This window comes from Ahaetulla prasina, chromosome 3 (genome assembly GCF_028640845.1).
Source record: "Ahaetulla prasina isolate Xishuangbanna chromosome 3, ASM2864084v1, whole genome shotgun sequence".
Lineage (NCBI taxonomy): Eukaryota > Metazoa > Chordata > Lepidosauria > Squamata > Colubridae > Ahaetulla > Ahaetulla prasina.
The window spans coordinates 100,908,109-100,920,961 of record NC_080541.1 but is presented as its reverse complement, the minus strand read 5'-3'; the positions used below and the strand labels follow the sequence as shown (position 1 = coordinate 100,920,961).

Sequence of the window (12,853 nt, the reverse complement as noted above, 5' to 3'; positions counted from 1 at the left end):
CTTACATTGCATGTGATCTAAGCCTTATACAGAAATACACCAATCACGTGCCCTTTCTATAGTCCTGTCTTACCGTGGAATTTGATAGAATTGTTGATAATTTCCAGTGAATCAAGTATAGCATTATATTCTCCCACCTTTACTTCCTTTTTGTCTGCAGAGAAATAAACAATTGGAAATGTTTCTGTCAGTTCATATTTTCTTCATTTCTAACAGCTATTATATTTACCATTTTACCTCCCCTGTTATTGTTATACTGATAGAAAAGGTAGCATATGAAATGATTCAGAGAAACTGACTAAAAGTTGAATTTCAGGAAACCATATGCGTCATACTAGAACCACACTGTAGAGTTACTATAATAAAAATCACAGAGCTTAAGTTGTTTCCAAAATAAGACATCCCGTGATAATAAGACCAATTGGGCTTTTGAGCACATGGCAATAAGTCCAAGCGCTTATTTCAGGGTTCAAAAAAATATAAGACAAGGTCTTATTTTCAGGGAAACACAGTATATTTATGTGTATTCCCACAAGGTAGAATTGTTGTTTCAACTGTATATTCTGATAGTTTAACGACACTATATCATTGGAATAAGAGAAGATTTTACACTGAAGAAGCATAAAGCCCTCTGGTATTTCAACAATGTAATATAAGAAAGGTAATAGGCAAAAGAATCATTTGCCAAAACTGGACACTAACCAGCAGACCACTTGTGAGGCAAGCAATGATACAGAACTTTGCTATGTTGTTGGAACTGCTGTAACTTTGATCTGATAAGATATATAATGTGTGCTATATTTGATATCCCTTTTGTCATGGGAACATCATGCCCTGATTACCACAGGATTCTTTGTTGCTACTATCCACTGTAGGGAGACAAGATTTGTTCTATCAGTCCCCATTTGGAGACTGATGGACCATGATGAGTTGATGATCAGGGAAATGGGGGTTGTTGTTCCTGGTCTGCTACATAGTCCATGTGAAGATGGCGGGATCTCAAAGGCTGACCTTTCAAATGGCTGCTGCCCTGTTGAATATCATTCTGCCCTGTCCCAGATAATCTTCCAGAAGTCCCTTAAAATACAGTTGTATCATCAAGCTTGGGGATCCCAAAGGCTGACCTTTCAAATGGCTGCTGCCCTGTTGAATATCATTCTGCCCTGTCCCAGATAATCTTCCAGAAGTCCCTTAAAATACAGTTGTATCATCAAGCTTGGGGATCTCAAGATAATGGTGAATTAGTGAGATGACTGTATTGCTCTCTGTGCTACTCTGTCATTGAGAGAGGTATTTGGTATTTTTTTGGTACCAAATACCAATTTTGGTAAATTGATATTTTTAATTGTATAATGCTTTTTGTTAGTTTTTATTCTGTGTTTTTATTGTATGCCATTCAGAGTCATGTTCTGTGAGATAGGTGGCTATGTAAATATGCTAAATAAATGCTACACACGCACACATACACACACAGTATAGCATATTTAGCATATTTATATAGCCACCCATTGCACAGAACATGATTCTGGGTGGCATATAATATACTTGTGTGTGTGTAATATATTATGTATAAGTATATATATGTATATCCTGTTTCCCCCAAAATAAGACATCCCCTGATAATAAGCCCAATTGGGCTTTTGAGCACATGGCAATAAGGCCAAGCGCTTATTTCAGGGTTCAAAAAAATATAAGACAGGGTCTTATTTTCAGGGAAACACGGTATATTTATGTGTATTCCCACAAGGTAGAATTGTTGTTTCAACTGTATATTCTGATAGCTTAACGACACTATATCATTGGGAATAAGAGAAGATTTTTACACTGAAGAAGCATAAAGCCCTCTGGTATTTCAACAATGTAATATAAGAAAGGTAATAGGCAAAAGAATTAGTAGCCCAATCCTGCATATAAATGATTGCATGACTGGAAATTGAATTCTTATCTTTTTGTAAATTTGAAAGTCAACTATAATTTCTAATTTCTAATTGGCCTTTTGATCAAAAGAAGAAAGAGTCAAGCTAGAGCTTTTCTTCCAAGATCTTCTCCCACATAGATTTGTTTTTTATCATTTAGAATTTATCTTCTAAAGGGCCATGCTGATAGTACAAAGATAACTTTTATCCAAAGATTAAGGAAGAAGCAAATCCATGCTTTCATCCACATTAATTCTGTCTCCAGGTATGGTTCTGCATTTCACACACATTTGGAAATTGCAAAAACAGAAGGCAGGAATTTAGACTGAATGATGTCTTGCTTCTCGTGTTCTCTATGGATATAAATATGGATTCTACAGTATCTGGCTTAGCACTTTTGCCTTCTTTAAAACAATAGGATTATAATTGTTACCTGTAGTAAACAGCTATACCAGCTACACTTATTATGGATGCATGCTGAGATAACATTTAAAATGCAAGAACGGTATATTGGTTAAAGTAAATTGGCACCTACTTTTTAAAAACCAAAATCATAGCTTCAAATGTCTTTTAAAAATATCCTTATGTCAGCTATAAGAGATAATGGATTATTTAACTGTACAAAATATAGAAGTAGCTTTGTCTAGAAACAGGTCAAGAATTAACTCTCGGGAAGTTAATCACTACGGTAGATTTTTGTGCAGAATTTCAGAAATATAGAAATCTATCTACTTGCTTTATAATTAAGTTCAGATCAGTATTATTATGATTAAATACGTTTGATCTTTTATACTAAACAACTTGTTATATTACACAGTGGTTTAATTAGCTGGGGATTATGCTAACAATACACAGTGGAAAACACTAATTTTGATCAAACAGAATGAAAAGCTTTAATAAAATGTTTCCACATAAAGATATGTGTCAACCTTCCCAGGTAGACAAGACAGGAAACATAACCCAATGAATTCTACTTTTTTTTATAAGGCTATGTTAACAGAATCTTGTAGGTCTGAAACTACAAATGTCCTGCCATCTCCTTTACAGTCTGAGAATTTGCTGTGGGCAAGTATCCCTTCTGACCCTCTTTCTCTTCCCATTATACAGCTGCAGGTTATGCCCTCCCTTATCTGACTATTTTCTAACAGCATCTCTTCCCATTTCCCAAGGTTATATCCATATACCATTATAATACTTTAAAGGACTACTAATTTATATTTTTTTAAAAAATGTAGTCAAAATAAAGTAGTATTGAAACAGCTTCCAATGGAAGAAAATTCATTCGTTTGAGCCACTGAAATCAGGTGCATACAAGATGTGTTACTCAGTACTCCTCTTGAGTTCAGTAAAAGTGAACTCCTCTCCATAGAAATATATAATATTACAGTATTGCAATAAACTGGATGGGGAGAAACGGAAAATTAGGTGGGAGCATCCCAAACAGACTTGTGCACAAAGGAGTGTAGCCTCAACATTTCCCGTACCTGATCTAAAATGTACAACTTACTTCTGATTTCTGTTTTTGATGTTAAAGAACAAAAACGCACTGGCCATGATCATTCCCAAGATAGTAAGTGCTGAAAGAATACTGTAGAGAGGCAGAGAAATCTTACGAAGTTGCTTTTGGATAATTGTTCTATCCTTTGGAGGTTCTTTCCCTACAGTGAAAAGAAAAAAAGTAAATAAGTACAAATGGCTATCCCAGTTTTGTATATTCAACCTTATTTTCAACGTATCTACCTCCTATGAAATGATAAGTTAGAGGTAAATTACAGAAGTCCAGTATATTGTGCTCCGATGAGCGGTGCATTCTTGAATCTGAATCTTGAAACTTTTGAGGCACTGGCCAAAATTGGGAGAACTTGAATGATCATACAACCATCTCATAGAGTCATAGGGCGGGAAGGGGATTTGGAATCCAACTCTTCTAGTCAATCCCCCTGCCCCAGACAAGAGTCTTTATTCCATCCCAGACAAATGGTTATCCAATCTTTTCTTGAAAACCTCCAGCAATGAAGCATCCACAACTCTAGGAGGCAAACTGTTCCATTGTTTTCACTGTCAGGAAATTTCTCCTTATTTCCAGGTTGGATCTCCCTCTGACGAACTTCCACCCATTACTCCCTGTCCCTCCCTCAAGTGCTTCAGAGAACAAACTGGGGCCCCCTTCCCTATGACAACCCTTCAAGTATTGGAATATGGCTATCATGTCACCCCCAAGCCTTCTCTTTGTTAGGCTAAACATACCAGGTCACGTTAGCCATTCACTGTATGGTTTAGCCTCCAGACCCCTTGTCATTTTTGTTGCTCTTCTCTGAACTCTATCTAGGGCCTCAGCATTATGGTGATATGAACTAGTTGCAGTATTCCAAGTGTGGCCTCTCCAGGGCAATATAGGAAGGTACTATCACTTCTTACGATCTTGATACTATCCCTCTGTTAATGCAGCCTAGGACTGTATCGGCTTTTTTGGCAGCTGCAGCACACTGTTGGCTCATACTTAAATGGTGATCCAGAAGGATACCTAGATCCTTCTCATAGGTACTACTGTTGAGCTAGGTACTGTCTATTCTGTACCTGTGTACCTGGTTTTTCCTGCCTAAATGCAAGTCCTTATTTTTCTTACCACTGAACTGCATCTTGTTGGCTAGGACCCAATGCTCAGGTCTGTCAAGATCCTTCTGAATCTTGAGTCTATCTTCATTAACGAGGTCACAAGTTTATGTCATTACATGAAATCTTATAAGATATTCGTATCTCATAAGAATCAGTGGATTCACCTTGATAAGCTGAAATAAGACTTGGATATTTCACAAGATTTCAGCCATTCTGCCATGCATTATTACTGAAAAAGCGTATAGAACCTGTAAATCAATAGTCATATTTTTCTGTCAGTATTTTTTTTTTGCTGGAATGGAGAATAAAGTTTAAAAGCATAAAGTTTAAAATAATGTTAACATGAATTAGAATTATTATTTTGGGTTCTGGTTTTTATCTAAATCTCCCATATAAGAGAGAAATCTTGAAGATTTAAAGTCACCTGAAAAATATTAAGGGGAGTTTTAGGGAAATTATTTGCTTTTTATCCAAAAGGAATTTTTCTTTCCTTCTTAAATTCTGAAAATTATTCCTCTTTATAGCAATAAAGTATTATATCCCGGATATGAGCAAAAATCTCTTTAAACCTGGAAAGGAACTGAATTGTTAATAGAGGAAATAATTGTTCTTAATCTACTTTTTCATACATTGATTGGCATGATCAGTGTCAGTGACGACTCTTAGTAATTATGGCAGAAAGGACACATTATTGGTTTTAATTGATCTCTTAATCACTACAGATTTCTTAAGGCAAACATTGGACTTTTCCCACAAGTACTTTTGAAATAGCTCTATTTGTCTTACATTGCATGTGATCTAAGCCTTATACAGAAATACACCAATCATGTGCCCTTTCTATAGTCCTGTCTTACCGTGGAATTTGATAGAATTGTTGATAATTTCCAGTGAATCAAGTATAGCATTATATTCTCCCACCTTTACTTCCTTTTTGTCTGCAGAGAAATAAACAATTGGAAATGTTTCTGTCAGTTCATATTTTCTTCATTTCTAACAGCTATTATATTTACCATTTTACCTCCCCTGTTATTGTTATACTGATAGAAAAGGTAGCATATGAAATGATTCAGAGAAACTGACTAAAAGTTGAATTTCAGGAAACCATATGCGTCATACTAGAACCACACTGTAGAGTTACTATAATAAAAATCACAGAGCTTAAGTTGTTTCCAAAATGTTCTAAAATTACTGTAACTATGAATGAATATATATTGTAGGGTCATGCTGTTATTTTTAGAGATATGGATTGGAGAATATCTGAAAAATAGAGAGACCATACAAATCCCCATACATAATCACGCTAAGTCCAGAACTTCAAATAGCAGCTTTGAGAACCATTTCCATTTTTCAAATGAGGCATTCAAACTAACTGAAAAAACAAAGACACCTAAAATGGCCAGGTAGTACCGGTACAAGTACAAAATGAACAAATGAACCACTGGACTGCTGGTATGAAGTACTAGTTAAAATGCTGGATTGGAATCAGGGATATTTTTGTTCTTAGGTATGGAAACTCACTGAGATACTTTAGGCCGGTCATTCTCTCGATCCAACCTTGAAATAATACTATATATACTACCTTGAGCTCTTGATTGAAACAAAAGGATGTAAATTAACAAATAATTAAAATATTGGATCTCGGTAGTGCTGTGCAGAAGATTTTTACTGAATGTTTTTATTGGATCTGGTATTTCAAGAGTTAAGAGTATTTCATCTCTTGGTGATGGACAGGATACAATGTTTTGGAATTCCTTTAGTTATGTGATAACCAAAGAACGTGTATGAATATCTAGCCTTTCACTGGACAACCATATCTCCAGGGATCTGTAAAACAGGTGTGGAAAAGGCTTCAAACTGTTTTAACCTTATTGGAAGTGTTCTGACCTCAAAACAGCCCCATTTGGAAGTGAGAATACTCCTGGTGAGGCTCAAACAGTATCAGAGCATTTCCACTGAGAGAGGAACACTTTGTTTTGACTAAAATACTTTGAAATATTTTACACCCAACTAGTTACAGTTTCTCAGGTTTTCATTGAATCCTAAAAAATATACCGTATATACTCGAGTATAAGCCGAGTTTTTCAGCACATTTTTTGTGCTGAAAAACGTCCCCTCGGCTTATACTCGGGTCTATACGGCTTATACTCAAGTTTTTTTTTTTTAAGCCCCTCGGCTTATACTCGAGTATATACGGCTTATACTCGAGTTTTTTTTTTTCTTTTTTTCACATTTTACCGGACTGGAGCCCTGCCGGTGCAGGGGGGGGGGGGGGGGGGGGGGCCGCCAGCCTTCTCAGCTGAGGGAGGGAGGGTTTCCCCAACCGGTAGGTGCCTCATTTCCCACCCTCGGCTTATACTCGAGTCCCCAGTTTACCCCAGTTTTTGGGGTAAAATTGGGGACCTCGGCTTATACTCGGATCGGCTTATATTCGAGTATATACGGTAATGAATGGTTAGCTTCTATTAGGCTTTTTCAGGTTGGGATGTGCAGGCTACCTGGGGGGATTTACAGTAATGGAAATATGAATGTCATAAGAGCACTACCGAGGAGTCCCAACAATAAAATATGCTGAAAAACAGCACCAAAAAAACAATGCAGAAATTCCCAAACACCCTGACACTTCTCTATGGTCAACAGCATCGTTACTGTGACTCTCAGAACTAACTGCACAACAGCGTACAATCAGACTGACTATAGGTACTGTGTGAATGGCCAGAGTTGTCTTGCACTTCCTTACCAGTTAATGAGCTTCAGAAGAAACTCCTTCCATGAAGATTATCCTTTACCTTTATGTAGTAGTGGTTTTTTCTACTAATTGTTTTGTGTATTGCCAAGCTTTTTTTTTAAAAAAAAATCCTTGAAGTTTACAATATAACCCTATAAAACCTATGCAACCAATACACAGCATTAAAAAAATCCATAAAACAATCAACCATCTCTAGTGTCAGTTAACCAGCAGCAATTTTTACGATTAAAATTAGAGATGACTATGGTCAATGACTACTTCAGCTTCAACCAGAACAATACACGAGCAAATAATAGATACAAACTCAAGGTAAATTGCTCCAAACTCGATTGCAGAAAATACGATTTCAATAACAGAGTGGTCAATGCCTGGAATGCACTACCTGACTCTGTAGTTTCTTCCCCAAACCCTCAAAACTTTAAGCTTAAACTGTCTACTGTTGACCTCACCCCGTTCCTAATAGGTCTGTAAGGGGCATGCATAAATGCACCTGCGTGCCTACCATCCCTGTCCTAATATTCCTTTTTACTTACTTTTTTCATTAATCCAAATTATGTTTATACTTTTACCTGTTATCTTATATATGATTGACAAACAAATAAATAAAAAAAATAAGATTAAAGGCTCTGTGAACAAACTTTTCACCATCTTTATAATTTTCACCACCTTTATAATTGCCATGGCAGAAGATGCCAATGAGTTTTCTTGGGTCAGATTATACCACAAAGATGGAGCTACTTGGCCATACCAGGAGACACATTAATTTTAAACAATAGCATACTGTAACAAATAGACCCATACCCTGACATCATTAGCTCATGAACATAATAGCCAGGTGTTGAATGTTGAAGTTGGGACTGCTCCAACCCCAACTTCAGGAAAGAGTATCACCAATGAGTTATACTTTTTCCTGAAGAGCAACTCTTTCTTGCAGGAGGAACTTCTGCCCTAGGATGGTGATATTCTACTAAGCATTATTGGCATAGTGATACCTCACTCCAAATTAAAAGATGATCTCTTCCAGTGGTTTCATATAGACGGCAAATAAGAAGGGGGAGAACCACCTCTAAGTACCATATCGAAGGGCTTAACCACTCTTTTCCATAATTACTGACTTAATGTACAGCCCATTAGATAGAAGCATAAATAGTAAAGAACAGTGTCTCCAAACCCCATCATTGCAGATGGTCCAGAAGGATTGCATTATTGATGATAACAAACTCCACCAAAATATAAAACAGAGCAGGAAGACTCCATCCAATTCCAATGGTGATCCATCGTAGTGACCTTTTTAAATTCATTCCCAGGCTGTATATTGACAATATGCTGAAAATAACTAACTCAACATCTTGATCCCAGACCATCCAAGTGACATTGTCTACATTCTCGCCCAGTTTCTAGCCCTTGTGTGGGACTTAGGTTCAGTCCTAACAAGATCAAGTGGCTGGAGATTTGGGGGGTCCTTCTCTAGTCTGGAAAGTGATAGCAATTTCCATTAGAGAAAGGCAAGCAATCTGTGAGTCTTCTTGGACTCACAATTATTGCTTGAAAAACATGTGGCCAAGGTCTTTTTACAGATTCATCCAGTGTGCCAGTTGTATTCCTTTCTGGATTGGAAGGCACCAAATGGCCACTCATGCCCTTGTTATCTCATGGGTGGACTTCCGTAAAGTGTTATACATGAGGCTGCCCCTGAAGATTATTAAGAAACCACACATAGTCCAGAATGTGATAGAATGGCAGATAGTTGTATACTGGTGACACTACTGCTCTGTGAACTGCACTTGTTGCCAGTTGGGTTCTGGGTGCAATTGAAAGTGTTAGTTATCACCTATAAAGCCATTTTCTGCATAGGGCCTTATTATTTGAGGGATCACTTATCTTCCATAGTTTCTGCTTGTCCTATAAGATCAGGCAAACTGGGTGTGCTCCAGTTCTTTTCAACTAAATAATGTCTTATAGAACCTAAGAAGTGTGTCTTCCCAGCAACTCCTCAGATATCCATATGGTTTAGGGTTGGGTTCTACTTACCTTTACTACCAGTTCGCAATTGGACCATGTGCGCATGTGCAGATCACCCATGATGACATTGTGGCGGGTAGGTGGAGCCTCCCGCCAGTTTTACTATTGGTTCTATAGAACCAGACCTAACTGGGAGCAACCCACCACTGATATGGTTCCCATCCTGAAGATGTTCCAAAATTCATTGAAAAACTGGTTATCTGCTAGGCCTTGGGGTAGGGTGAGTCCCAAGGATGTAGAATTTTCTGATTTATTTTGTATCTGTTTTCTTTCAGTTGTGTATGATCATTGTTGTTGTTTCTTGCTTTTAAAGTTGTATATTGACCACTGTCTTAGAGAGGCCTCTTTGAATGAATTAATGAACAAACAAACAAACAAAACAACTGCATATATGCTAGTTTCCATGTAATCCAGGATCTTACAGGATGAATTATGTGTAGGGTTGCCCATGTGTTCAGTTATATGAATGAAGGTTTTTCTTTTGTAGATGGTTGAAGTGAATTCATGGTTGTCTTAAAATGGCTAATACTATCTGAGCTATTCAATAGGGATTATTAGGAATGTTCACATGCTTAGCATTCCCATTTTAATAGTGTCTGAACAGATTCATTTCTTCAATATTATTGAACTAGAATTATTTCCCAGCAATGAAATGATCTAAAATTTTCTTCTCTATAAACATTTTACATGTTTTGAAAGATCTAAAGGTAGTTTTATGGGTAAGAGTATGCTTTTTTATTTTATTTTTTAATTTACAAACTGTAGATTGTGTTCTCAAATATGCCGAAATCATTATATTATTTGGGTGTGTGTGTATTATTTCATTTCAAAATTGCTGATAGTTAACCAAGTTTGATTTCTGAAAGGAAAATGAGGATGGTAATGATAGGTCCTTTTTAATAACACAAGGCATATTTGCTTTAGTGGAATTCTTTTGTAACAAGAAATAGATACTATTTCCCCTCATTTGTGGGGTGCCGCAGGGGTCGATTCTCTCGCCTCTCCTGTTCAACATCTATATGAAGCCGCTGGGTGAGATCATCAGTGACTTTGGGGTGAGATACCAACTGTACGCTGACGATACACAGCTGTACTTTTCCACCCCAGGCCACCCCAATGAAGCTGTCGAAGTACTGTCCCGGTGCCTGGAAGCCGTACGGGTCTGGATGGGGAGAAACAGGCTCAAGCTCAATCCCTCCAAGACGGAGTGGCTGTGGATGCCGGCACCCCGGTACAGTCAGCTGCAGCCGCAGCTGACTGTTGGGGGCGAATCATTGGCCCCAATGGAAAGGGTGCGCAACTTGGGTGTTCTCCTGGATGGACGGCTGTCGTTTGAAGATCACTTGACGGCCGTCTCCAGGAGAGCTTTTTACCAGGTTCGCCTGGTCCGCCAGTTGCGCCCTTTCCTTGACCAGGATGCCCTATGCACGGTCACTCACGCTCTTGTTACCTCTCGCTTGGATTATTGCAATGCTCTCTACATGGGGCTCCCCTTGAAGTGCACCCGGAGGCTCCAGTTAGTTCAGAATGCAGCTGCACGGGTGATAGAGGGAGCCGCACGCGGCTCCCATGTAACACCACTCCTGCGCAGGCTGCACTGGCTACCTGTGGTCTTTCGGGTGCACTTTAAGGTTTTGGTTACTACCTTTAAAGCACTCCATGGCTTAGGGCCAGGGTACTTACGGGACCGCCTACTGCTACCACACGCCTCCCACCGACCCCTACGCTCACACAGAGAGGGACTTCTCAGGGTGCCGTCCGCCAAGCAATGTTGGCTGGCGGCCCCCAGGGGAAGGTCCTTCTCTGTGGGGGCTCCTACCCTCTGGAACGAACTTTCCCCTAGCTTGCGTCAATTGCCTGACCTCTGGACCTTTCGCCGCGAGCTGAAGATGTATTTGTTTATTTGCGCAGGACTGGCTTAGGAATCTTAAATTTTATATTTTAATAGGGTTTGAATTTTAATTTATATTTAACATAAATTTTAAGGGGTTTTTAGGTCTAATTGTTTTAAATTTTTAAACATATAATAAGTTTTTTAATTTATGTTTTAGTTGTAAATTGTCTTTGTTTTATCTTGGCTGTGAACCGCCCTAAGTCCTTCGGGAGAAGGGCGGTATAAAAATCTAATAAATAATAATAATAACTATGATTACTATGGGAAAAAGGCAACTGTAGGACATAAAATATTCAAGATATTTGCAGACTTTAGAGTCCTATTTCAGGATAATGAAACTGATTAACAGAAGTTATTAGTCTCTTCAATCATTCTGTCTACGAGAAAAAAATTAAAAAAGAGAAAAAATATGCATGATTAAAACGACTAAGATTACACTTCCTATCTGCCAGACAATTGATAAGAATAATTAAAGATATCACTGACATATCAAGAATGAAGAATGAAAAGAAAATTTTAAGCACATTAAACCTAACTACTCTTTTCAGTTGAGGTAGTAACTAGATAAAGCTAATAAAAGTGTCAATCATGAAAACGAAGTGTGAAAGGCAGGCATTCTTTCCAATGCCTTAATAATAATTATGCTTTGGAATCTTAAAATGGAGTTTTCAGCAACATTCCATGCTGCTGCCCAACGGCATTTTTCCTTGTCAGTCCATTTCCTGATGTCCTGGCAAATTACACAAGTTCTTGTATTGCTAAATTGGTGGATTAATATTTTAAACAAGCTACCCATGAAATTAGATAGATAGATAGATAGATAGATAGATAGATAGATAGATAGATAGATAGATAGATAGATGATAAGATATTAAATATACATATTTAATTATGATAAAAGACCAGTCGTATGCAATTTTCAGAAAAAAATAGGTACTAGAAATAGGATAAAAATAAAGTATAATAAAATAAAATAAATAAATGGAATAAATAAAATAAAATAAATCTTGTCATGTCACAACTCTAAGATTAGGATATCTTATAACTTCTTATGGAAACAAGCACAACTAAGAATATAGCAACTTTATTGAATGATAGTAAGATTCCAGTCTAAAACTAGGAAATATGCTGCTTTGCCCCAGATATGGTTCTTGTTAGGAGGTGATAAAGGTATGCCTGCATGAAAATGATCAAAGAACGGCCAATGAAAAATACATCAATTAGAGTCTCATGTTCATTCTAACCCCCCAAAACCCCCCAGCAACTTTCAGTGAATGGAATGCCACTGTACCTCTCTTTTAATACTGCTGACGGGTAAAATTTTGAAATAAGCCAAATAAGTTTCTACAGTTTGCTGATTAAAACAAGATTGAATGAATAGTTTGTAAGTAGAAAGGGCTTCCAGATTGAACTCATACATCTTTGATTATAACATCCCTGTGCAATATTAAAGAAATTTGACAGATTTTGGCTTTAACTTTCTCTAAGCCTACGGGTAATAGAAAATAGAAACTGCTAAAGCCCAGATTGGCTAGGATTTTATTTTCCACCTTGCTGAAAAGGCATGAAGAAGAATTAATAGGGCAAATAAACCATTGAAAAACAGGAGTTCAAACTAATAAGAAAATCAGCATTTGATTCAATGGGATCAAGGCTATT

General features: G+C 37.5%; 1 protein-coding gene across 1 annotated transcript in view; it reads right to left on the bottom strand.

Annotated features, from left to right (window-relative positions):
- The window catches only part of GABBR2 (gamma-aminobutyric acid type B receptor subunit 2), a 414,031-nt gene that overhangs the window by 146,850 nt on the left and 254,328 nt on the right, over positions 1-12,853 (bottom strand). The window contains exons 9-10 of the mRNA XM_058177216.1: positions 5,387-5,467; positions 3,424-3,574 (exon numbers count right to left, since the gene is read on the bottom strand). Coding sequence (XP_058033199.1) covers positions 3,424-3,574; positions 5,387-5,467 — 232 coding nt within the window. The remainder of the gene's footprint in view (positions 1-3,423; positions 3,575-5,386; positions 5,468-12,853) is intronic.